The sequence below is a fragment of the Octopus bimaculoides genome, chromosome 1 (assembly GCF_046866305.1).
Source record: "Octopus bimaculoides isolate indiv1 chromosome 1, ASM4686630v1, whole genome shotgun sequence".
NCBI classification, from domain to species: Eukaryota; Metazoa; Mollusca; class Cephalopoda; order Octopoda; family Octopodidae; genus Octopus; species Octopus bimaculoides.
In genome coordinates, this window is record NC_142928.1 from 136090395 (window position 1) to 136116203 (window position 25809).

General features: G+C 32.9%; 1 protein-coding gene across 29 annotated transcripts in view; it reads left to right on the forward strand.

The window, feature by feature from the left end:
• LOC106871495 (anion exchange protein 3) overlaps window positions 1-25809 on the forward strand; it is a 746335-nt gene that overhangs the window by 517994 nt on the left and 202532 nt on the right. For 23 of the 29 annotated variants that reach the window (XM_089359039.1, XM_052970954.2, XM_089359119.1 and 20 more), the window contains one exon: window positions 2987-3052. In XM_089359039.1, the coding sequence (XP_089215165.1) occupies window positions 3011-3052 (42 nt within the window). In that variant the 5' untranslated portion in view covers window positions 2987-3010. Of the gene's footprint in view, window positions 1-2986; window positions 3053-16941; window positions 17088-25809 lie in introns of all 29 variants that reach the window. The other 6 variants (XM_089359081.1, XM_089359088.1, XM_089359096.1 and 3 more) reach the window with 1 other exon arrangement.

Here is a 25809-nt window from a genome sequence, read left to right on the forward strand (position 1 = left end):
CTTTTCTGGTGACATGCACATTTGATGAATGGTTGAATGACAAAATCCAAGCTTCTCTACTAGTTCCTCAACAGTTACAATAGAATTTTGTTCCACCAGAGTTTGCAGGACATCTTCATCGAGCTCTACAGATCTTCTAGGCTGTAATTTCCAGCTCGGTTTTTGGAACCACCATTGATACTGGCTTACACTTATTATCTGATCCCCATATATTGCATTAATATTCCTTGCACTTTCCATTGCATTGTTGCCTTTATTGAACTTATAAAGCAAAATGTGCTGAATATGCTCCTTTGCTACTTGCATTATAGCTTTGAAAAAATAACTGTTAAAATCAAACTGCACTCTTAAAAACTTGCACTAAGAATAAGCACAAGGTAAAATTACTACCTGCTTCTATAGCAAGTTGATGCAAGTAGTTTATCCCATCCCCCTCCGACTTTTAGTTCACACAGTTGAAAAAACCTGCATCATTTATGGGATGACCCAATACATACACACATACACACACATACATACATATGATGGACTCTCCTCACAAAGACAATATATGAGCATTCAGCCTTTTGCCGAACGACCTGCACAAGTGATTTACTTATAGTGATCAAATGTTCATGTTGTACATTTTCTCACTCTCTCCATCAAATCAACGTCGTCTGAATAGGTGCACTGTGTAGATCACAGAGCAACATGAGATGAAATGTTTTGCTCAAGAACACAATGCACCACCCAATCTAGGAAATGAAATCACAATCTTGCAATCATGAGTGCACCCTCTTATATGTGTGTGTGTGTGTGTAATGGAATAATTACTGTAAAGCATTGTGTAGAATATATTGTATAAAGGATCATGGGTAAGGCCAAAACAAGGCAAATTAAATGCAAGGTGAATCACAAGAAAACAGATATGTGAATTAATGTAGACTTACCTTGTATTCAATATTTCAGGTTTATGACCCCATTTTCAAGAAATTGACGAATTTCTTGAAAATGGGGTCATAACCCCGAAATATTGAATACAAGGTAAGTCTACATTAATTCACATATTTGTTTTCTTGTGATTTACCTTGTGTTTACTTCACATTGTTTTGGCCTTACCCACCATCTTTTATACAATATATATATGTATTTAACTAGCAATTTCTATACCAAATAGTTGCTTCATCAGTATTGGACTGGTGATAATGAAGAATTAATTAATTAATTAACAAATCATTTAAAATAAATCAAGCTCAGTAGTTGATAGCTCTGAGTTTGAAACCTGTTATTGTTAATTCAATTTCTCCTGTATCTGCTAAGATAACTGGGTTAAAGTTATCCATGTTAAAACTGTTTATCAATTTCATCTTTTTACCCTCTCTATCAGTTTGTCTCTTTTCAAAATCTCTTGTCTCCTTTCAAAGGTTCTAGTCATTTAGGAATTATTAACTAGATATATATCAATGAGTGTTTATAAGACATCAAAATACTTGTATCATGATGTGTTTCAGGAATACATTATTAGATCAGAATTGTGTTGGTCTCACTTTCACTGGTGAATTCTTTATTGCTAAACTCACTTTTCAATTCCTAACATCTGTTTAGTGATGGAAAAGTTGTTAACAACATAAGAATACTGCAAGATGGTATCAGGTGACATATTTGTGATTTTTTTAAAGATATTAAAATTTCCTTATTTGATTGCTGCTGAAAGCAACTTAGTGAAAATAGTAGTTCGTTTTGCAAAATTACATTTTTTTTTCTTTTTAAACAAATCTTTTTCATGTTTGTATTTCTAATAGAATACACCATTAATGTTAATTTTTAAAATAATAAAAAGTTTTGAGAGAATTTAACCTTTTAGCATTCAAACCAGCCATATCCGGCCAAAATATTCTACTTGTTTTATGTTCAAACTGGCCAGATCTGACCTTTGCCATCTAACCTAAAAATAAACAATCACATCATCAAAATCTCAAAGCTTAGAGATAATGAATGATTGATTCAAAACAATGTGAATAAATAAGCCTTAAATTTGACAGAATACTAAAGGTTTAATAAAATAACTTCTCCAGTGTTAACTCCTTAATTTCCTGTTTGACATGAATCTTCCCAACAGCATATGTGTCTTTCAGTTTTGTACCATCTGAAACTAGACTCATGTTTATATTCATTTTTAAATAAATTATGAACTCTCTAATTTAAGTGTGAAAACTTTAATCTCTTCCGCTCTTATTTATTTACATTCTGTAATGCCTTCTATTAAAATCAAAGCACATAATGCTGAATTTTTGCAGTTTATTTTTCTGTGTTTATTTTGTGAAAACTTGGTTATGCTATGTTTCAAGGGAGTAATAATGAAAAAGGTACAAAAAGGACATGGGAATTTTTTTAAAGTCTGTAATGTTTGTATGTTCAAGACTGTTATTAATTGCATTTAATTCATTAGTAACTTGTTTCTTTTCTCTTTTTATAGTACATCTATTATTAATTATTATTATTTAATTCACAAACATACATGCAAAACATTATTTTTAACACAAAGAAAGACATTAGTCTTTTGCGCAAAACTGCCAATTTTCCCAATAACCTAAGTAGGGTTATACACATTATAACATTTGACCAAAAATGTCCATTTTTAGGTATTTTCTGTTCACTCTTTACTAGATTGAGCTTTTGATTTTGAAAATTTTCAGCAGAATCTTAAGAATTAAGTTGGTGCTTGGAGCATAACTTAAAATATTTTTACACATAATTATAATAGAATATTTAAATTTAAATAAAAACACATTAAAATGGTTTTGTTTCATAAAACTAAGGGTGGTGTCATCTGGATCACACTCTTCCTCTTTCTATAGGCAAGAAAAATTATTATAAAATGACACTTTCTCTTTTATATATTTCATTAGTAAAACGTCCGATATTTAATTATCACTTTCATTTTATAAATCATAAAATTTCAAAAATTCTATATATTCCTAATGTTATTTTGTTTTACTATCTGCAGGTAACGTAAAGAAATTTTACCACTATGCCAAAGAAACGCCAAGGCAAGGTAACAAACAAGGAAGTTGTAAGTGTTCTAAACTGCGCTTTTTTTTCATTTTATGTATTTTTGTTGTTCCAGTTTCATGTTAAATAGAAATAGATTGTTGTATTGTAAGAAATTAATATTTTCAACTGCTACTTCATTACACTTTGATAATATTTTTCTTTTTATAAAGTTATTATGAAAGGATTTTAATATTACTATGTATGCATGTGTGTGTATGTATCTATATAATATTTTTAATTGCACAATAATATGTGTGTATCTGGGTCTTTATACATGTGTGCATGTATACGGATGTATATATTGTACAGCAAATTTAAGAACTTCATTTGCCTGCCAAACTTATATCTGTCCATCAAATAAATATATGACAATTTTATTTATGAACCTCCAATTTTTATTCAAATGTTGCTTTTAGCCATTTTTAACTTTCTCACATTCTGATTTTTAAAAGTAAAGAAATTATGTTTAATTAGATTTCTGTGAAATTGTTCTAAAATGTTAGAAAAACACTTGAAAAGAATTGTATTGCATCTTATTCAAGTCACAGAGCTTACTGGCTCTACTGTACATTACGTTATAAAAGATAAAGAACAAGTGTTGGCATCAAGGTCTAAGAATTAATTGCTTTTATTTTAGTGATTTACAGCAACTGAAATTTGATGTGTAAATGCCTCATAGGCAAGTCTTGATCTGATCCCTATTGTGTGATTTTGCAAGGGAGTTAAAAGCCAAATAAGAGAGTTGTGAGAATTCTCTCTTGTCAAGTACTCCTTATATAACATATTTCTTCATAAAATGTAGTTTCTATAATTTAAAGTTGTTAGGAGTTTAATGATGTGACTAGGACATATAAGTGTGATGGGGCAGGGTGCTTACAGACTATCGTATACATATTTGTAAGATGGTAGAAATGTTTGTTTTCTTTTTAGAGGAAAAGGAGTTGTCCTTCAAGAGTCTCCACAGTCAGTATGTTAGATAAGGTGTTCTGATTGTTAAATGTGTATTGGGTTTGTTTAATGTGATGGTAATTACACCATTAGGAACCTTTTGTTGTCTATAGTATTTATGACTAGGGGCATGTAGATGTTATGTTGCTTGGGCTCCAGATTTAGGTACATGGGTTTAATACCTATAAGTTACTAATATGTTATAATAAAGGTAGTACTTTTATATTTCTACTACAGCAAGTTCTGATCATATTTTGTTGGCATTGTAATGGCCAGTCTTGTAAGAAACAGCATGTTAGATCTGTAACATTCTTAGGCATCATGTTGATAACTTGTGTTTCATGGCTGATAAAATGTAGCATTGAAGCAGTGCAGGGCAAATTGATAATCTGACATATCTCTTCAGCTCCTGTGAAAATTTTGTTGGACCATATAGATCCTTCAATCCTGAGGATTCAAGGTGAATTTTCAGCTGGTTGAAAAATAATTGAAAATATTGTTATGCATACTAGGAGTCATTATTATTGTTTTTTTAGTTTGGTATGGAATGTTCTGAGACTATCTTCTTCAGGTGTGCAATAACACAAAATGCTCTGAGATTATCTTCAAGTGTGTAATAACGCACCTGAAAATAGAATGTGTGAGTTTTCTCACAAGGCGGAACTTGTTTTGGCTATCCTCTGCTACAGATAATGTGTTGCTACCATTAAAAACTATGAAAATTGTATGCCACAAGTGGGTGGAATTTCTGACAACATAAATAGGTCTTTACTTTTGGCAGTTTGGTGGTTTATATCTCCAACTATTCTGTTAAAACCTTAGTTATTCTGTCAAGTAGCTTGAACTTCTTTCCATGTAGATGGAGATATTGTATTTTCTTCAGTGTGTCTAGAGTACATAGGTGTACTATCCTAGTTCTTTGTACAATGGTCCCATTTGTTGTTCCAATTTCATAACAGTAATTCCAGTAGTGGAGAACTAGGACATTCTAAGTACATGGAACCTTCTGACAATCATCTTTCTAGAAGCAATAAGTTTGTATTTGTATGACTTATATTCAGGCAGCTGAAGTATTTAATGTATCCAATCCCTTTTCAGTATTATTTCTGCATGAACTCATCATCATATTGTGTCTGCAAGGTATTTACCTCTCTGGTGTTTAGATTATATCCCAATCATAATCCTATATCTGAAGAAACATTTACCCTAACCATGATGGTACATTAGAATTCTTCTTGGCTTTGTATTCCAGTATGTTTTGGTCCATTTCAATTCCTATGTAATCTATGTAGATATAAGAAGCAAACAAATAAGTTGTAAAGTATTTTATGCTCAATGTTAGAATATCTGGTCTCAATATCAGCCAGAAATTGAAAAGTCTACAAGTTCTTTGTCTCCAATAAGGAAGTATCTAATTGTATTATATGTTTTATATTACAGACATAGAATTGTTGCAATGAGTAGTTTGATTTGATTTTCTTGGATGCTTCCCGACACTCAGTATACCAACGAAATTCTGTTTACTTTGTTTAGGTTTTAATGGGATTGTGAGTGCCACCAGTTACAAGTTAATTTGACTTAGCTGATAATCCTGGGAAATGTGTGTGGATTTTTTTGTGGGGTGGGGATCCTGTAATTAAATCCAGCTTTTTAGAACTCAGACAGTAACAGAATAACAATAACTGGCAATACATTGTTGTATAAAACCTATCTCTATATATATCAGGAAATATACCTTCATCAGAGGACATGTACATATATATCTAGGTTTCAACATTACATGTGTATCCTTATTTATGTGGAAATAAAAATTCAAAAGAGCAACCATATTTTATATATGTCTTTGCAACACTGCAGAAATATAGTCAAATATGGTAAGTCTATCATATCAGTGTATAGTTTCTCTATCACAATCTATATGGAATGTTTTTCCATCATGGTAGATAATTAGTGTCCTGGGATAAAGAGAGTCTAAGGAAATATGTTCTAACATAAAATCAAGATAAAGCCCAAAGGGTGGTGTGGTGTAAAACATTGTTATCTTTTCTCCAGCATCTGCAAACAAACTACATCCAAATGTTAAACTATATCAAACATGGCCGCCTGGCTAGCTAGGCCAACAAAGGTCTCCTGTTTTTGTTTTTGTTTGAAATCAATCTGCCCTAGAGACATCTCTCTAGTTTCACTGAAAATTGAAAAAAGAAAAGAATGTAACAGAAATTACCTACTTATTGTCTTTCAAGATAGATGAATGCTGTATGTCTGTGTGTGCGTGTGTGAGAGAGATATCACTTTGTTAAAAGCATTAATATTAGATGATGTGTGTATAAAGTCTATTTGGTTAAATCAGTCATTGTTTGACTGATAGCTGATGTTAAAGAAGTGAAAGTGTCTAGGGACCTCACTGGTTTAATGATTGATAAACAAAAATAATAGCAAGAGACTTCATAGCAAAATCTCATTCACATTACTAACAAGCTTCGTAGTATTTGATTTGATTTCAGTTTATGTTCAGATATTTCTAGTCTTAGTCTTTGTATTGTATTTTTTTGTTTACTTGCTCTTAGATTATAAACCAGAATTTATTTCTCTTTTCAGAGAGAAACGTTAACGTACACAGGCACATATTTATAGTGTGGACATTTTATCTTGTATATCGTATATTGTTATAGCTAAAATTAATATTCCTCCTTTGTTTTTTTTTGTTTTTTTTTGCTGATCATTTATTTTTAGAAAGATCACCTTCATTGTATTTGTAGTTGGAACTTGTCCAATTCCCATAAGAAAAGAAAGAACGAAATAATTTTCATTACCTTACTTTCACCACAAGATGTATCAGTGTTATTGAAAGCATTGATCTTTTCAACTGGAGACTCAAAATAGCATTTGGTAGAAACACCTGATTAATTAAGAATATGCTTTGAATAGATAACTTCCCCTATCACCAACCTAATTCTCTAATCATTCCTGCTTCTTTTGTCAGGCCTTAAATTTCATTTAGTACTTTATTCATGTGTAGAACTATTTCAATAGGAGTCAACTGGTTGATGTTAAAGAAATATTATTCATCTGTACAATTCCCATACTCTTTACTCAAATAGTATGGGAAGATTTAGATAAAGAGATTTGTCCTTGTGTCTTTTGAAAGGACTTCATTCCATTTTTCTATATGCAGCTCTTTATGAAAATTGCTAAAAATTCATTAGCAATTTTAATTTTATCATGAAACAAATTTAGTGCAGGGCCATGGAAGTGAGAAGTTTTATTTTTATATTTTATTTATTCTATAGACATGGAAACATTTTTTTCTTATAATTGCTTAGAAATTGTACTGTGTATGATATTATTTAGGGTGGTGGAAAATAGCACAAAAATTTATCTTAAAAATATTTTATAAATTTTAGTTTCCTTCTTGACCTAATCTTCGATAATTTTTTATCCTGGTGAAAACATAATATTAAACACACTAAGTTACAAAGTATGATGGAGTGACTAATTTCAATGTCGTCAACCCTTATAATGATGCTCTTTAATATAGAGGATGACAATGTTTCAGTTAATATTCTCTGCAGCTGCCTTCAGAGAGTGACTCTGAACTGGCCATGGAATTGAACCTGAAACCTTTATTTGCTTACTGAATATGTTGTTTTTACTGATCTGCTGTCCTGTCCTGAGATGCAGTATTGTCATTTGAGATACTCAGGCATTAGCCCTGTTTTATCAGATTTAAACTAAATGGTAATTGCCCATAATTGTATGTCAACCTTTATGATGAGGAAAATCATCCAAAGACAAACATTAGCATAAACAACTCATTTTAATATCTTCATGTGGTTATTCACTGTGCTAGAAATAACAGCTATATCTTGTTAAAACTATGCCTCCATTTTGAAATCAGGACACTAAATAATATAATCCTAGATGACCCTTAAAAAAGACAGACAAGTTGTAGAAAGAATGCTTTCCATCATAGTTCTTCTACTCAATAAGAGCTGATCACCAACAATTTTCATCATTATCACTTAACCTCCATATTCCATGTTGGCATGGGTTGGATGGTTTAATAGGATCCGGTAGGTCCAAGAATTGCTTCATGCTCCAGTGTTTGCTTTGGCAGGGTTTCTACAGCTGGATACCCTTCCTAACATCAACCACTTTACAGTATGTCCTGGACATGTTTTTACATGCTACCCAAATTCATTTGGAAAAATATGTACAGATGATATATATTGATCAGTATATATTTGATATAGCAAAAGGATAAGGAGACAAAAACTTAAGAACCTTAAACTGGAAAAACTATTGGCCCCTACAAAAATGCTTGTGATGAGAACAGCAGACCAAGTAGTTCAATTAAAGTTGCAGTTTTAATTCCTGGTCTTCAAAACTAAAGGCAATGGAAGAATGTTTATGATAATGAACATTAAACTGTGTTTATATATTAGACTTTGTTAGTATTTGTACATTGGGTAAGTGTTTGCATTTGTATTATTTTTGTCATTGTTCAACTCCCAGTCAGCTCTGATTGAGCAAACCTACAGCCTAAAGCATTCCTACTGTGAGTATGCTGTCTTTTAGGAGTGTCTAAGAATTACATTATCCAAAGTGTTCTTTTCCTTTCTTGAGATGACTGCATGTGGTTTAAGAGAGATTTAACTGCTGTTTCTAGTAAATCAATCAACTGCTTAGATTGATTAATGTAGAATTGAATTGTATTTTTATAGTACAGCTTTGATTTTAGGATTCCAAAATTATGTTGCTGTGTAAATGTTGAGCATTTGCTAGTGTTTAGTTTTGTGTGAAAGCTCAAAGTTATATATAATTAATAAGGTTTATGACTTTTCAAATATTGACTGCAGCTTACCTTTATTTTATTATATGCTCTATTTCATAAAGGGAATATATTTATTTTTCTTTCTTTTTTTGGATTTTGAGTATTGGCAGAATTGTTGGCTACATTTTTATTGAAATGTTTTACCATTTATTACACTATCTTCAATAGGCCATACTTCCTAGCTATTGTATCTTTTATCTTTCACTTGTTTCAATCGTTGGACTGCAGCCATGATGGAACACCACCTTGAAGGGTTTTTGGTCAAACAGATCAATCCTTGTACTTATTTATTTTTTTTTAGTTAGATATTTATTCTATTGGTCTCTTTGCCAAACTGCTAAGTTATGGGGGACACAAACCAACACAAGTTATCAAGTGATGGAGTGGGGCAGCAAAGACACACACACACACACTGTACATGACAGGCTTCAACACTGTTTCCATCTCCCAAATTCACTCGTAAGGCATTGGTCTGCCTGGGCTATACTAGAAGACATTTGCCCAAGGTGCCATGAAATGGGACTGAACCCGAAACCATGTGGTTGCCAAGTGACCTTAACCATACAGTCATGCTTTTTTTCTTTTTTGTTCTAAGTTTTAGAGAACAAAGAACGCAAATAAATTTTTTTCATTTCCTGTCTTTCCCATCTACAGACTTGTATTCAAGCATTCTTGTATGTTAAGTAACTAGTTGAACAGGATGTGATTGTTAAGTAAGGTAGAACTGTGACCAACAGTGGCTGAAGAAGTTTACACATGGTCAACTGATTGTGTTGTAATTGTTTAGCTCCAAGCCAGTCCTGATTATACAAATCTCAAATTTTTGTTCCTGCCATAATATGTCTATGTTTATCTTTTATCTTCTTGTTTTACTTGTTTCAGTCATTGGACTGCAGTCATGTTAGGTCACTGCCTTGATGGGTTTTAGTTGAGCAAAGTGCTTTTTTTTAAAGTCTGGCACTTATACTATCAGTCCTTTTGTTGACTCACTAAGTTACAGGGACATAAACAAACCAACACTGATTGTCAGTCGGTGGGAGTAGGGGACAAGCACAGACACAAAGGCACGTGCACACACACACACACATGTGTGTGCAACTGGAACACAGTTTCCATTGACCAAATTTACTCACAGGGCATTTGTCAATTTGGTGCTTTAGTAGAAGACACTTAGCCAAGATGCTGCCCAGTGGAATTGAACCTGAAATCATGTAGTTGCAAAGTGAGCTTCTTAACCACACAGTCATACCTGGACCTGTTTCTTATCTTTCTTTTGTTTTTTAGAGACAATTGAATTAAGGTGGGTTCAATTCCTGTACTGAGCATTGTATTGTACCCTTGAGCAAGGCACTTCATTTCCTTTTGCTCCAGTCTACTCAGCTGTTATGAGTCCCGGCCGGGTGTTAGAGCAAACTTCTCTTCCTCTGGCTGTCACATCTTGGCAGAGAGGAGAGAATTTCTATGTCTGTTTGCCACTACATAGGTACCTAAAACAATTAACAAAAGCATGAGATATATTACCAAGCCACATTAACTCATGAGTGACATTTGGCTGTACTTCCATAAGTTATGGTCCAAGGGAGATTCGGCTGCTATTTTTTATTGGGCAGAACAACTATATAGAGGCTCTCTCATTAGTTCTAACGTTTCCATTGATTTATTGTTTAATTTCCTTGTATTTCAAGTCACTGATTTCCACTGAAATTTTTATATATTTATTTCCTTTAAGTTTATTTAATGACAATAACATTTAACTTTTTTAGTATTTTCCCACCGTCAGTATAAATTTTTCTTTTTTTCATTTTATGACCCATTAGTAAATTTGGCATTGATTCTTGTGTTAGCTATATTGAATTCAATGAAAAATAAATTCTTTCTTTGGTTATGTTACTTGTCTCTATGTATTTAATCAGTTTCTTTTAACCTAGCTCATGTTTGGGGCATTAAAACAGTGTAATGGTTTATTTGTTTGGCAACAAAGCAGCAAATGTTTTCTGTGTATTATTTATAAACACAGAAGAAAAAACAAAAATACATCTTAAGTGCATATTATTTAGCTAAATAGCCTCTGTCTTTTTTATTGTTACTATAAGGAATTCTTTCCTTTGGAGCTGGCTGGTTTCATGTATCTTCCCCTCAAGTACCCCTGACCCTCTCATCTCTGCACCTCTCATCACCTTTGTTGCAGCCACTCCACTGATTCCTGTGCTAACCGCTATTTCCAGTCCTTCCTCCTCAGAACATTGTCCCTCTGGAATATGCTCCCTGTTCATATCTTTTCTGTAGGTGTTGGCCTATAACAGTTTAACTCATTAGCATTTAATCTGGCCATGCCTGGCCTAAAATTTTATCTCTTTTATGTTCAGACCAGCCAGATCTGCCTCTTACACCTGCCTTACAATTACGTTATCCAAATCTCAAAGCTACAAGGTAATTGCATGATTAATTCAAAATGATGTGAGTAAATAAGCATCACATTTGACACAGTAATCTAAATGCTAAAGGGTTAACTGGAACAATTTGTGTGTTGTTGTGTGTGTGTTGGCACTCCGTCGGTTACGACGCCGAGGGTTCCAGTTGATCCGATCAACGGAACAGCCTGCTCGTGAAATTAACGTGCAAGTGGCTGAGCACTCCACAGACATTCAACCATTCATCAACAGACACGTGTACCCTTAACGTAGTTCTCGGAGATATTCAGCGTGACACAGTGTGACAAGGCTGACCCTTTGAATAACAGGCACAACAGAAACAGGAAGTAAGAGTGAGAGAAAGTTGTGGTGAAAGAGTACAGCAGGGTTCACCACCATCCCCTGCCGGAGCCTCATGGAGCTTTTAGGTGTTTTCGCTCAATAAACACTCACAACGCCCAATCTGGGAATTGAAACCGCGATCCTATGTCCGCGAGTCCGCTGCCCTAACCACTGGGCCATTGCGCCTCCACACTGGAACAATAACCAGTGGTATATAGTGATTGTTGTATTGGGTGTGCTGCCACACTCAATGCCATCAAATTTCAAGCAGAGGTATAATAAAAGTTTTCCATTAAGATTTGTGATTAAATTAATGAGTAAGGTTAATATTTATAATGAATTTGTCATTTTCAATGGGTGTGCAGGTCATACCTAGTACATCCAGAATATACACCCCTGACAATAACAGCACCAAACTCATTGATCTTAAGGGCCTGCAAAGTTCATGAGCAGTGCTCCTTCTTTGAGATTCACTAAGTAAAAAAAAAACTATAAATATTTTAAAACTTTTTTTTTTCTTATTTTTTATATTTTTGCTGCAAACTTGAATCTGGGGGTAAAATATGTAAGTGTGTAGATCTCTTCATGTATGTATATTTTATAGCTGTTAGCATTTTTGTATCTACCTTTCTGTTAGCCTGTCAGTATGTTTGTGTGTGTTATAAACTGGATTACAAACCCAAACTTCAAGTTTTGTACAATCAGCTTTTGTGGTTGACCATATTCATCCATGCATTCTTGTGAAATATATTTGTAGATACATATGCACACATCTATAGATAGATATGTACACATATATCTAGAGACAGATATGTACATGCACACATGCATACATACAACGGATGTCGTCGTCGTCGTCGTTTAACGTCCACTTTCTATGCTAGCATGGGTTGGACGATTTGACTGAGGACTGGTGAAACCAGATGGCTACACCAGGCTCCAATCTGATTTGGCAGTGTTTCTACAGCTGGATGCCCTTCCTAACGCCAACCACTCAGAGAGTGTAGTGGGTGCTTTTACGTGTCACCCGCACGAAGGCCAGTCAGACGGTACTGGCAACGGCCACGCTCATCTCACTTGAGAAACCTCATGTGTCACCCGCACAAGAGCCAGTCCAGGGGCACCAGCAACGATCTCGCTCAAAAATCCTACAACAACCCCACACAAGAGCCAGTTCAGGGGCACCGGCAACGATCTCGCTCGAAAAACCTCATGTGTCACCCGCACAAGAGCCAGCCCAGGGGCACCGGCAACGATCCCGCTCGGAAGATTTCATGTGTTGCCCGCACATGAGCCAATCCAGGGGCACTGGCAACGATCCCGCTCGAAAGATTTCATGTGTCGCCCGCACATGAGCCAGTCCAGGGGCACTGGCAACGATCTCGCTCGAAAGATTTCATGTGTCGCCCGCACATGAGCCAGTCCAGGGGCACTGGCAACGATCCCGCTCAAAACATTTCATGTGTCACCCGCACAAGAGCCAGTCCAGGGGCACTGGCAACGATCTCGCTCGAAAGATTTCGTGTGTCGCCCGCACATGAGCCAGTCCAGGGGCACCGGCAACGATCTCGCTCGAAAAACCTCATGTGTCACCCGCACAATATGCACTAATTAACACAATCACAATACACTTTTAATTATTAGCTTTCAAAATTTTCTCACATATGGAATGGATCTGACATTTTTTTCTTAAACTATTCAGAAATGTCTGTTTTGATTTCAACTTCAGAATCTTTGTGAAAACATCTGTTAATTTAACTGACAAAATGTTACAGTTACTTTTTGAAAGCACACACAAACAAATTAATAAATCTTATACAGAAAACACTTAAAACATAATGAAAACAAAATCTTTCATAAAATACACCTCTAATAATAACAGAACAGAAGAAACTGTAATTATATTTTTCAAAAATTAACCCTGTGTTCAAATAACAAGTGACAAGCAAGATATAACAAGTGAAACTTTGTTCACATCCTTGGGATTCTAATTTTCATTGTTGCATCACTGAAAATTTTCTTTGTATTCACTTGTGCCTTTTTTTCTTTCTTATACAATAAAGCATTAAATTTCTTTTATCGTTTTTCATAGATACTCCAGGTTCTTGTAAATTTTCAGTCAACCTTTTGTAGTAATGAGGTTATTTTGCCAACTCTTTGGGACACAAGCTATGTTGTCAATTGTTGAATGTTTTTAGCTGTATACTGAAGTAGTTATTGTTCTTCTTGTTGTTGCTGTTGTTCTTGATGATGATGATGTTGTTCCTAAGACCTGCCATGATTGGTAGTAATTGAGCAAGTCTATAGTCAAAAGTATTCAGGTTTGGTGATGCAAACAGGAAAAATAGAATCCAAACGTGTGTGTGTGTGTGTGTGTGTATTAATATTTAGCAGAAGCAACAGAGGGACTCAAAGGCTGAGAGTTTTGTGTGTTAACACTTTTCAAACTAATTCAAAAATATCAAAAGTATTCTATGCACCCGTCTTTTTAGGGATATGTTAGATGACAGTATCTAATATGACCATCTCCTTTAAAGACAATTAGGTGTCTGCTATATAGATGTCAGAGCAGTATTCCATTGTGGGTATCCCTTTTGTTTTGGAAAGTGAGAGAACAATTTGTTTGGAGCTGAAGTGTTTTCTGCCTGTGCAAAGGAAAGCTAGTCATTTCTGATGCAGTTTTTGTTATAAATATGACATTACTATAGGTAACCATTAGTGATTTTTTTCTATCTAGTGTATTTACCCATGTGTAAGTCAAAACCTTAATTTAGTGTGAAATCTAGGTACAAAATTCCTTGCTTTCATATTCAAACTTGATATCAGCTTTGTTTGATATGTGTGTTGCACTCCAGTTTTTGAAATAGTATGACTTATATTCAAGTAATACAGTGTATATAATCCCAGATACCCTATAGTTAAGAAGGAGAAGGTGAGATGATTTCAACTGAGACACTGCTGATCATCAATCTATTTGATTAGGTTTGGCAAGGGACTAAACAACAACTAAGGTCACAGGTTTTTCTCTTTAGGTTAGCATTAAAAAAAAACACCTGACATAATTTAACAAATTACAGTTATACATTGATTTCTAACCATTGTGACTATAATGAATTTGTTTTGTGAAAGAGAAAGTGCTTATGAAGTGAATATACTACTATGGTTGTTGATTTTAACCTATGGTGTTCAATAATTGTTCTACAATATTGTTTGTTGTAATTATTTTAATAAATGTTAAACTGGCTGATTTTTACTCATTTTTATCTCTGTAATAGAAAATGATAGTCAGGTAGACCTTTATCATGATTATTATTGAACCAGAAAAATTAGGTTGTTCAATTAGGAAATATATTATGAAAAATGTATTATGGATATCAAGTTGACTAGTTTAGCTTGTTAGATTGAAGTCCCAGCCAATTTGATCTTCACAATAATTTTGACCAGTCTTAGCATAAAATCACCCCATCAGTGACTATTCCATTGTTATTCTTAAACCTGCTTTAAAATGATGAATTTTTACATGATTATTTCCAATTAAGATTGATACATCTTTTTAAGCACATCTGCAAATTTAGATATATGCACATAATAGCTTGGTAACTAATCAGGTTGTTAGAACATTATTACCCTGAAATATATCTTTATATTTAGATTCTAAGTTGATAATCAAAGAACAGTTATTATTTTTTTTTTTTTTTTGTGTATGTAAATGTAAAAAAAATGAATAATCCTATTTATGAAATACTCCAGACATTCTCTCCCCCACGAAATATACATTTATTATCTTTGTAACTTTGTCAACAGATAATCTAAATTTGTTGCTTCCAGTGTTAAAGTGAAACAAAAGGAAAATGTATTTGGTTTTGTGTGTGTGTGGTGTATATATATGTATATATGTATGTATATATGTGTGTGTGTGTGTGTGTGTGTGTGTGTGTGTGTGTGAGTATGTATATGTGATGCATATATATACGTGAGTGTGTATTAACTCACTAGTCCTGTCCTTATTGTTATATACACACCATATTCAAAATGAATAAGCATAGGATCATAATCTAAATGTATTTCACAACTGTTATGTCTGTCATAGAAAATGATTGTCATTGGATATGTTCATAAAAACTCTTCAATCTCTTACATCTTCTTGTTGATGTCATTTGTATTCTTCTATTAATGCCATCAAATGTTGTTGAGATTCTTTATGAATATCTTCAAATGCTGGTTGTGTTTCACTTATATAAGCAGCTTATCAAACATACTTTACTTCTGACTAATAAAGAAAGAAAATAAAAGAAACTCTGCTACAACCAGTCTACCTTTTTCTTTTCTTTTCTTTTTTTTTCTTTACAGTTTACAACAGCTATCATTCATTTACAAGTTTTCATTTGCAATCATTTATATTTCCTCTTTGTCTTTCAGCTCAATTGTATTCTCTCTTCTTTTTAGCTATCTTTCTTTCACCTGATTAGTTATTATTTGGAACATAATGCTTAGAAGTGTAATTAGTTGTTTTGAGTTAAATGGTTTAAATAACATTTGTATCCTAAATTACAATTAAACATGTACGTATGTCATATCAAAGCCCTGAAGCTTGGAATATTGATTGCATTAATTAGCAAACAAATTCTAAAATGATTTTATTCAGTATGTATATATATTTACCAGCTTGCTTGTGTGTGTGTGTGTGTGTGTGTGTGTGTGTGTGTGTGTGTGCGTGCGTGCACGTATGTGCGTACCTTGTGTATGAGTGAGTGAATGTGTGTATGTTGTAAACATTCTCATTTGATAAAACAGATCCAGGCAAGCATATATGATGACCACAACTGCCAGTATCATTGTTTCAGTAAGGTCATATAAAATCACTGGCATGTGTATACAAGCACAAATGCTTGAGTTTGATGTGATCTTTCTTATGACAAAATTTGTTTTCATCGAGAAATATCATTGTTATAGCAAAGACATCATTAATTTAACTGTCTGCAGCCAACCTTGTTGATTTTGTGTGAAAGCCTACAATGTCACTTCTGCTTGTATTTGGAATTAAATTTTTTTTTTCTCTATGGCTACTAGAGAAGAATTTAAAGGTTTTTTTTGTTTGTTTGTTTGTTTGTTTACTTTTTTTCTTTTCCTTTGCAAGAATTGTCAGCAAAATTTTAAGCCAGAGCATCTATAGTCAACAAAAGACAAAAACAAGAATCACAATACTGGTTTCAAAACAGTTTTCAGTGTTTACAAACATTAACAAAGCCTATCAAATATTTTATTTATTTATTATTTTTGTGAATCAAAAAGCAAAAAAAAGCTCTTCATCAGCCATCTTTTTCAGTCCATTTTCTTTCAATACTTCATATCATGGCTTCTCTCATTCTCCAGCCAGGAAGCTCTCCAATCTGGAGATCCAAATTTTGCTGCATATTGCTGTCTTTCTTCACAATTTGTGATCAAGTGTAAACTTCACCACGTGATCCTACTCTACGATTTCCAGCATGCACCACCTCCTTGAAATGAGAACTTTATGGGTGAGTTCTGTCAGACCCCCCTCCCATATACCCAACCTGTGCTGAAAATTTGGTTTTCTGATTTGTAATGTCTGTAGCTGGTGATAAGCATGCTGTATTGAATAAACTACCTATCATGTAGTTCTTCTTTGTTTCTTCCTAGTAGTTATGTCTTTGATGCTCATTGTCACAATAATGTTGATCTTGAGAAGAAAATTATATTTTGTAGTTATATCAGTGAAATTATGGATACCAACAGAAAAATATCAAAATAATGGATGTAATAGTATTGTGTTTCACACACGTCTGTTTAGTATGTGTGCATGTGAGTTTTGCATGTAAATATGATTACCATGTATTATAAAGCATGTTCTTTGTATCCTGTTGGATGTGAAGATACTACCAACTACCATCTACATATACTAAAGAAAGAAATGAGCCATTCAAAGGAGGTCATTCAATCTTGAAAGTTTGCTTTGTGAAATATAATTAAGAATATAATCAGTGCTAGGTATTGCAGCTGCTGCATTTAAAGTGTTGCATAGTGAGCAATGACTTGAGATCTAAACTTTTGAGAAACTACTTTTAGAATATCCAAATGTCATAATCTTTGAATTTAAATGTCTCTTGGATTTAGATATATACATTAAAACCAGAAGAGAGAAATATGTTGTTATTTTTTCATAAGATTCCTAAAAGAAGCCTCCAATAATCACCAGATATGCTCCATATTTGAATTTAATTAATATTAACTAAAACTGGATATATTCAAATTCTTTATATTTAAAATCAGTCAACACTTTGTTTCAATCTATTGTTATATCTGGAACTAATAACCTTTCTGTAATGTCTACAATATTGTTGTTATTTTTGTTTTAAAATGTTTTAGCTTGTATGACCTATTACTATATGAGGTTAAGCTACTTTTTTGAAACATGCAGCTTCTACAGCAATATAAATGTTAGTCCACTGAGGAACTTTGATCAATCACTCTGAAATATGCCATCAGCTCTGGCACAAACATAGGAATCTCTATACGGTTGCTTCACTGCTAGAAGTAACATATATCCAAGTCTCCCTCAAGCTGTATTCTACCATCTTGAGGAAAGAAAACCACATTAATATAGTCTGAGGTAAACTATGCCTTACAAAAAGAGTTGGATATTTGTCGATGGAATGCCTCTCATTCTAGATCTGCTCAGTTGGCTTCAGCAGTCAAAGCAACCAGAATGTTTGTACTACAATAAAGTACCATGGGTCCTTATGATAGAAAAATAGGCCTAACATGTTACCCAGTTCAACATCTCTTCCTAAGATGATTCTCTTATTGTAGATTGTGAATAAACCTGATATAACTAAAGCATTCTAAGTTTATTGGGTATTTGGCTGCCTTTAGCAAAATTTGCTCTGCATTTTAGCTAAGTATTTGGTTTGAGGGAAACATAGTACAATCTCTTGATGACTGCTTATTTCTACACCTCTTACATAACATCTCTGTCAAAGTCCATAAAGAAAAGTTTTCCTTGCAAAGAAGCTCAACTTACAAATACAACAGTGTCTGAAAACCATGAGAAGCTGATTTTTCAGTTGCTTCGTAATCCCATAATCTCTTTGCCATTCGTAATCTCAGCAAACACAGGATGTTAACCCTTTTGATACCAATCTATTTGAGACTGCTAATTGGTTCTATGATACAAACTTTGTGTTTTAAAGTAACTTAAATTGAAACCTTCTATCAAAAAATTCCTGTTGATTTGTTTCAAACAGCAGTTTAATGAGAATATTATTTTACTGAAATTTTCATTATTTGAAAAATTAATTAAAAGAAAGGTGGTGTGTTTCAGCAGGAATATATTGACAAAGGGGTCCACTCAAGGCCGTTGACTTCCTCCTGTTAGGCTTATTATGGGGATTGATTTATTGGTTAGTAATTAATTATGGTTAATCATTGTCCTCTTTTCTTTTTCCCAATCCACTAAAACAATTCCCCCAAAACTAAAACAATAAAGATAGTCAAATATTAATGAAATGGTAATGATTCCACTAAACAACTTTGCCTCTTTTAATCCTTTTATTACCATATTTCTCTTGAAACACTCTGCTTTTATTTCAATTAATTTTGAAAATAGTGAAGAATTTAGTAAAATAATTGACACAATTAAGCTTGTGTTTGGAACATAAATTAACATGAAATTTCGATGGAAAGCTTTATATTAAATCACTTTAAAACAGGAAGTTTGTATCATAAAACCAGAGGTCTCAAGCAGATTTGTATCAAAAAGGTTAGATAAACATTTATAAACTTTAGTATAACACTGTCCTTATTTACTTACCAATAAACAAAACCAGAAACATTATTCCTGTTTGAGACACAAATTCTCATTCTCATCTCTTACCCATCTCTGCTGTTCAAAGTCCTTCTAAATTCCACCTCTTCTCCCCTAACATTCCTCAATCTCGGGGTCACAAACTTCTGGCTGGAATCCCATTTATACTCATGTTTTTCCTCCAAACATCTTCCTACGGAATTTCTTGGTGAACCTCAACCACATGGATCTCATCAGTTTGAAATGACTTGCAAAGATCATAGGTTTCATTCCTCCCATTTCAACTAATTAATAATCCAGACTTAAAATTTTTTAGTCCACATAAAAAAAAAGAAGATAAAGATCAGACAGTTTTTTAGTCAAAAACAGAAGTTACCTTTAAAATGATGTCACTTGTAGACTATAGGATTTCATACAACTAGCTTTTCAATGATCAGCATATTCAAATTAGCAGGTAATTATATATGTGTATTCTTAAATTAATAATAATAATAATAATAATAATAATAATAATAATGAAACCATTGCCCATATCATGAACGAATGCTCTAGACTTGCCAAAAACCACTACAAGTTGTGGCAATATGATCAGGTAGCGAAAGTGCTACATTGGAAACTGTGCAGAAAGTGGGGGCTAGAGAGAGGCAAGATGATGGTATGAGCACAAACTGCAGAGAGTGGTGGAGCCAGAGACTAGCAAAATCCTCTGGGATTTCCCAATCCAAACAGATCAGGTGCTAGAGTTTAACAGGCCAGACCTAGTGGTAGTGAACAAGATGCATCACATATGCTATATACTTGATGTTGCATGCCCCTTTGACCCACGAATAGTCAAGAAGGAAGGCAAAAAGCTTGATAAATACAACCCTCTTAAGTACAAAATAACTTGGCTATGGAAAATGAAGAAGGTGAAGATAGTGCCAATTATTGTTGGGTCCTTAAGAAACAGTATCAGAAGGCATCAAGGGGAATATAAAGGAAATTAGAATAGTACCCAGTAGAACTATTACAAAAGGTTTGCCTCCCTGGCACAGCCACAATAAACAGGAAGGTATTAGATAACTGAAAAGAATGGATAACAGGGTACTATAGGCTGCAAGTAGCAAGCCTGCTATGCATGTAAGAGTCCAGGAGGTCCAACAAAACATGTGATAAACAATACTTGGGTGGCAAGCCTATCTAATACCACAACCTTATCTAGAATTAATATCAGTGCAAGTATTTGAACAGAGTATCTCTTTTCTATCTTTGTACTTGCTTTTCTTACAGATGTTAAGGCTGGGCATCAGCTGCATCACTTTTAACAGTCAGAAACATTTCCCCTTCTATTAAGTTACAAAAATTAAATTAACTTCCTTTAACTGATAGATTACATCTATTTTAACTGGGCTTTTTTTTTTCTCTGATTTTATTTAAGACTTTATTTAGCATAATTAAAGAAAAATAGAAAATATTTACTAAAATATAAATAAATATTTGATTGTTTACATATTCTGAATTTAATATTAATCTTCTTTTCTTTATCTTCTGACACAAAATAAACAGTATTTTAAATTAAAGGGTCAACAAATGTCTCATTTTTCTGAAATCTTGTTTTTAGAGTATGTGGTTTATTCCTCTATATATAGATATATTGTAGAATATATCTATATTTAATTTTAGCATTTACATTGAGGAACAGCCATTCTAACCATTTAATAACACACAAAGCTGTTACATTTACTTCTGATCTTAACACCTCGCGAAATAAATTTAAAATTTAAAGTGAATTTAATAGCTTTGTATGTTATTTAATTACTAAATGGCTCTTCTACAATGCAGTTGCCTCAGTTTCAATACACCATTCAGATTAAGTCACTTGTTGGATTAGCACAACTCTTCTCTTTTCTTCTGTTTTTTTTTTTTCTGATTAGTATATTACTTCAATAAAGTAATATTCTGATTTAATCAAATAAAGAATTTTGCACCAAATCTGTTTATCATTTATCCCATCATTCTGACATGATGTACTTACTATTGTAACAATGGTTTTTTTTTTTCCATATTACGCAGTGATCAAAAGGTTAAATTATGTAGCTAACACTAAGCAATTAATATGTTAAAAACAAAACTTATTAAAAGTTTTGCCCGACCTTTTTTCTTTCATTACCTGTGATAATTGTAAAAAGAAGGGTTCCATATTTACTCAAGTAAATGTCATACCTCTAATTTAATGTTAAATTTTGGTACAAAATTTTTTGCCAATTTCTGGATAATTTTGCCAATCCAGTGGATTAGTTGCACCCCAGTTTTTCTTGTTTTTTTTTTCAGTCAAAATCAAGTGTAAAATATTATAACTTCTACACAAGTATATACAAAAATAAATAAAGATGGTAAAAATTTTTTTTTTAAAAACAAACAATGCAAATGAACAACAATATGGATTTTTTTTTTCTTAATTTTATCATATTAATTAACTGAAGTCAAGTGTTTATAAGAACTCTTCAAACTAATTGCTAAATAATTTATTCAAAACAAAGGAGGTCATTCCTTTTGAGGATGTTTGGTCTTTAAAACAAACTCATTTACTCCAAACTACAAGCTGTTTAAAATTATTAGGAATTAAATTTTAATCGCTGAATTAGAATTTATTTTGATGAGTTGAAGCATACTATGATGTCAAATGTTCTCCTTTGAAAATCATTTCAAACCCATTCATTTAAACACAAAATGTGTTATACCACTATGTAGACATGTGGATTAGAAAAAAAGGAAAACTATAAAAAAAATTATCTTTCAGTGTCTGAAAGTTGCCATGCATGACACTAAGTGTCTATAGAAGAGTAATGCCTGCAATATAGTTTATATTCTTGACAAACCTGCATTAGTAGACATCCCTATGTATGTGTGTGTGTATAAACATACATATATGTATTATATATATATGTTATTTGTTAGTTTAGTTCTGTGCAAGATTGGGTGAGGTATCTACTGTGAATATCATTTAGCAATTGAATATTAAATATTCTTCCAGTACAGAATGAATATCGGTTAAAATAACTTTGTAGAATGTATTAGGGTGTTCAGAAATTAATTATGTATTTTGAGGACAAGAAAAACAGATGACTGTTTAATTCAATTAAATACCATTAATTAATAATGTAATCATTATTACTGACTGCAGCCCAACTAGAAGTCAAAACTTTGATTCTTCATTCAAAAAATTCTGCTTTTCTTTTTTTTTTTTTTTTTTGACAAAAATAACTTCACATATCATTTGCAATGTTTTCCTTGTTCCCTTGTGTTCTGCGACTTATGAAATGCTCAGCTGATCAAAGCAAGAGATAATCCATAGATGGTAGATCCAGTGAGTAATGGCGATGTAGAGCTTCAAATCTTAACAATCTTATTCTGTTTCTGGATTTATTTTTCCATTGTGCAAAACACCTTTCCTGTTTACCATAAATGACCACTTTTGCTATAATGTTACATTGATATAATTAAGTTGCCGGCAATGTCTGCAATAATGGTCTTTCTTTGTCAGAACATTATAATGGACAACACTTGTGTATGTTTTATGAGACACATAGCAAGGACTCCTGTGAATGAAGCTCTGCTTTTGGTATTGGTATCGGTTTCTTATGTACTGATAACCACTATCTGTTTTTTCTTTCTCTCTCTCTTAACATGCTATATTCTATCTTTCAAGAGCTGTAATGATGTAGTTCAGAAATGAATGATTGTTATTCCTTGTTAAGAGACTACTACAGATAAGGGAATGTTGAGTCTCAAACAAGAGCTCATAAGGAAAACAAATCTTATCTTTGCATTTTTTCCAATTCAAATAAGACATTTGTGAACGGTTAAACATGACACTCTTTGTACCAAGTTTCTTTGGCATGGATCTGTCTGATTCAGCTGTTTCTCTCAAAAGATTGTTGTCTAAAGTATTTCATCTTCAAGAACAAGATTCATAAGGAAGATCATTATCATTATTAATAAACTTCTGAAAGCAAGGTTGCTATTTATGAGCATTCACTGCATCAAGGTATATTCTACAAATGTTTTTCATTGCTTTAGTTGCAGCACATTTTAAAAAATTTATACAGTAGACAACAGCGAATATATTGTTCTTTAAAGCCTTTATTTTCCATGGGATTAAACTTTATTATAGATTATAAGTAATGAACTGTCAAATAGATGATAAACTAGATTTAACCATTGTTTTCTCTCATTTAACTATTAGTTGTTTGAATTACAAATTATAGCAATAAAATACAAAATTATTTTCTGATCACTCTGTACAATAGTTAGTTGAACTGTTCTCAAAGAAAATATTATACATTTTTTTGTATGTTTTATCTCTGCTGTTTAATATAAATACTAATTTTGTTGTTCAAATTACAATTTTAAAAAAATGCAGAATTTATAAATAAATACCGGTCTACTTCGATTATAAACAGTTCATATATTTGATTGTTTGAAGGAGGCCTTCCTAGACCAAGGAGGGAAACTGGCTCATTTGGAGTTTAGGAGTGGAGATTGTATGTGTGATGGGGAGGGGAGAGAGATATACAACTGCATAAGCAATCTCTGATAAAGAGCATATTTAGCATATTACAGCTCTTTAGTAGTTGAGAATCAGCTTGTCCTCATTCCATCATATATTACACCTCTCTCCTCCACAGCATGCCTGTAGTAATACTTCCTCTCAAGAATAGCAAACATTGATATGAAACATTGTCCTATCATCGTTCTCAGCATTATCATCACCACTACCACCACCATGATCATCATCATCATCAAAATACCTTGGACTATTACATTTCCAGAAGCTACTTTGATATTCTTTGCTTATATGTATTGCATCTAAAATGATTTGTTTCTCCTACAGTGCATTAACAATCATAAATCAACTTCAACAAAGTTACATTAATTTTTGAATAAATCGTCATTATCTCTTAAAAGGTATTCTACAAAGTAATGAAAATTTCATGAACTTAGAAAAAAATCAATATCTCTCTGTCTGACTCTCTCTCTCTCTCTCTCTCTCTCTCTCTCTCTCTCTCTATATATATATATATATATATATATATATATATATATATATATATATATATATATATATATGTGTGTGTGTGTGTGTGTGTGTGTGTGTGTGTGTGTGTGTGTGTGTTTGTGTATTGTTGGGCAGTATATTACTGGTTATGACATATAACTGGTTAGAATGTCATCATCAGTTTCATGATGACTATTGCACACAACAATATTAACAATTTCTTCAGGCATGGTGGCCAGAAGTGTTTCTGTTTTATGAGTGAATGTAATGGAAGGAAACTATCAGAAGCCTGTTGTGTGTGTGTGTGTGTGAGAGAGAGAAAGAGAGAGAGAGAGAGAGAGGATATGTATTTGCATGCCTGTATATGTCCCTCGCCACTTGACAACTGGTGTAAGTTTGTTTATATCTCCATAACTTAGCAGTTCAGCTAAAAGAACCCTAGAGAATAAGCAACTGTGTTAAAAATACTGATACTTGGGTCAGTATCATTATGCCTCTTGCACTGGTGTCCCTCTCCAGATTTGTCATTTATTCAAAAGCACAGTACAGAACTATTGTTTATAGGCAAAGGAAAGCAATAAATAGAACTGATGCATTCTACCAATGAACCACTTCTCATGCCCTGACACAGATAACTCTAAGAGAAAGGGAAATAAACAAACAATAAAGTCTTTTAATACAAACTTATTTATATCCCTCTTGAAAAGCTGCAACTTGATGGCTGCAGGAAAAACATGAGCAGGGCAGAAATTAATAAAGTAGCAATGGCTTTTAGAAAGAGGAAACTGAATTATAGGTATATGATAAAGTGAGTCTCTTGTGCATCTGCAGCTCTAACTCTGCTTAATCACCACCAATATTGTTTCTTTCAATGCTAATCAGCAAGCTCTAGTTTCACAGTGATACTACATCATTTGTTTTTTAATCTCTAATGTTAAACCTACAAAAATTGCTACAGAATTAAATCTATTTTGATATCATTTCAGTCTGTTCTTTAATACACAAAAAAATGTGCTTTTAACCCTTTAGCATTTGAACCAGCCATATCTGGCCAAAATATTCTATCTATTTTATGTTCATACTTGCCAAATCTAATTTTTTTAACACCTACCCTACAATATCATTCTAAAAGATTAACAGTTACCTCATCAAAATTTCACAGTTACAAGATAATGCGTGATTAATTTGAAAACAATGTGAATAAATAAGCATTACTTTTGACAGAATAATGTGAATGCTAAAGGGTTAAAGTGAAAGTACGGTCACAACTAGACTTAATAAGAAAAGGTACATATATAGAATTCCCAAAATATTAATGTAGACACAGGAATTTTAAAATAGGAATGTTTGGAAATATTATGGTATCAGTAATATAACA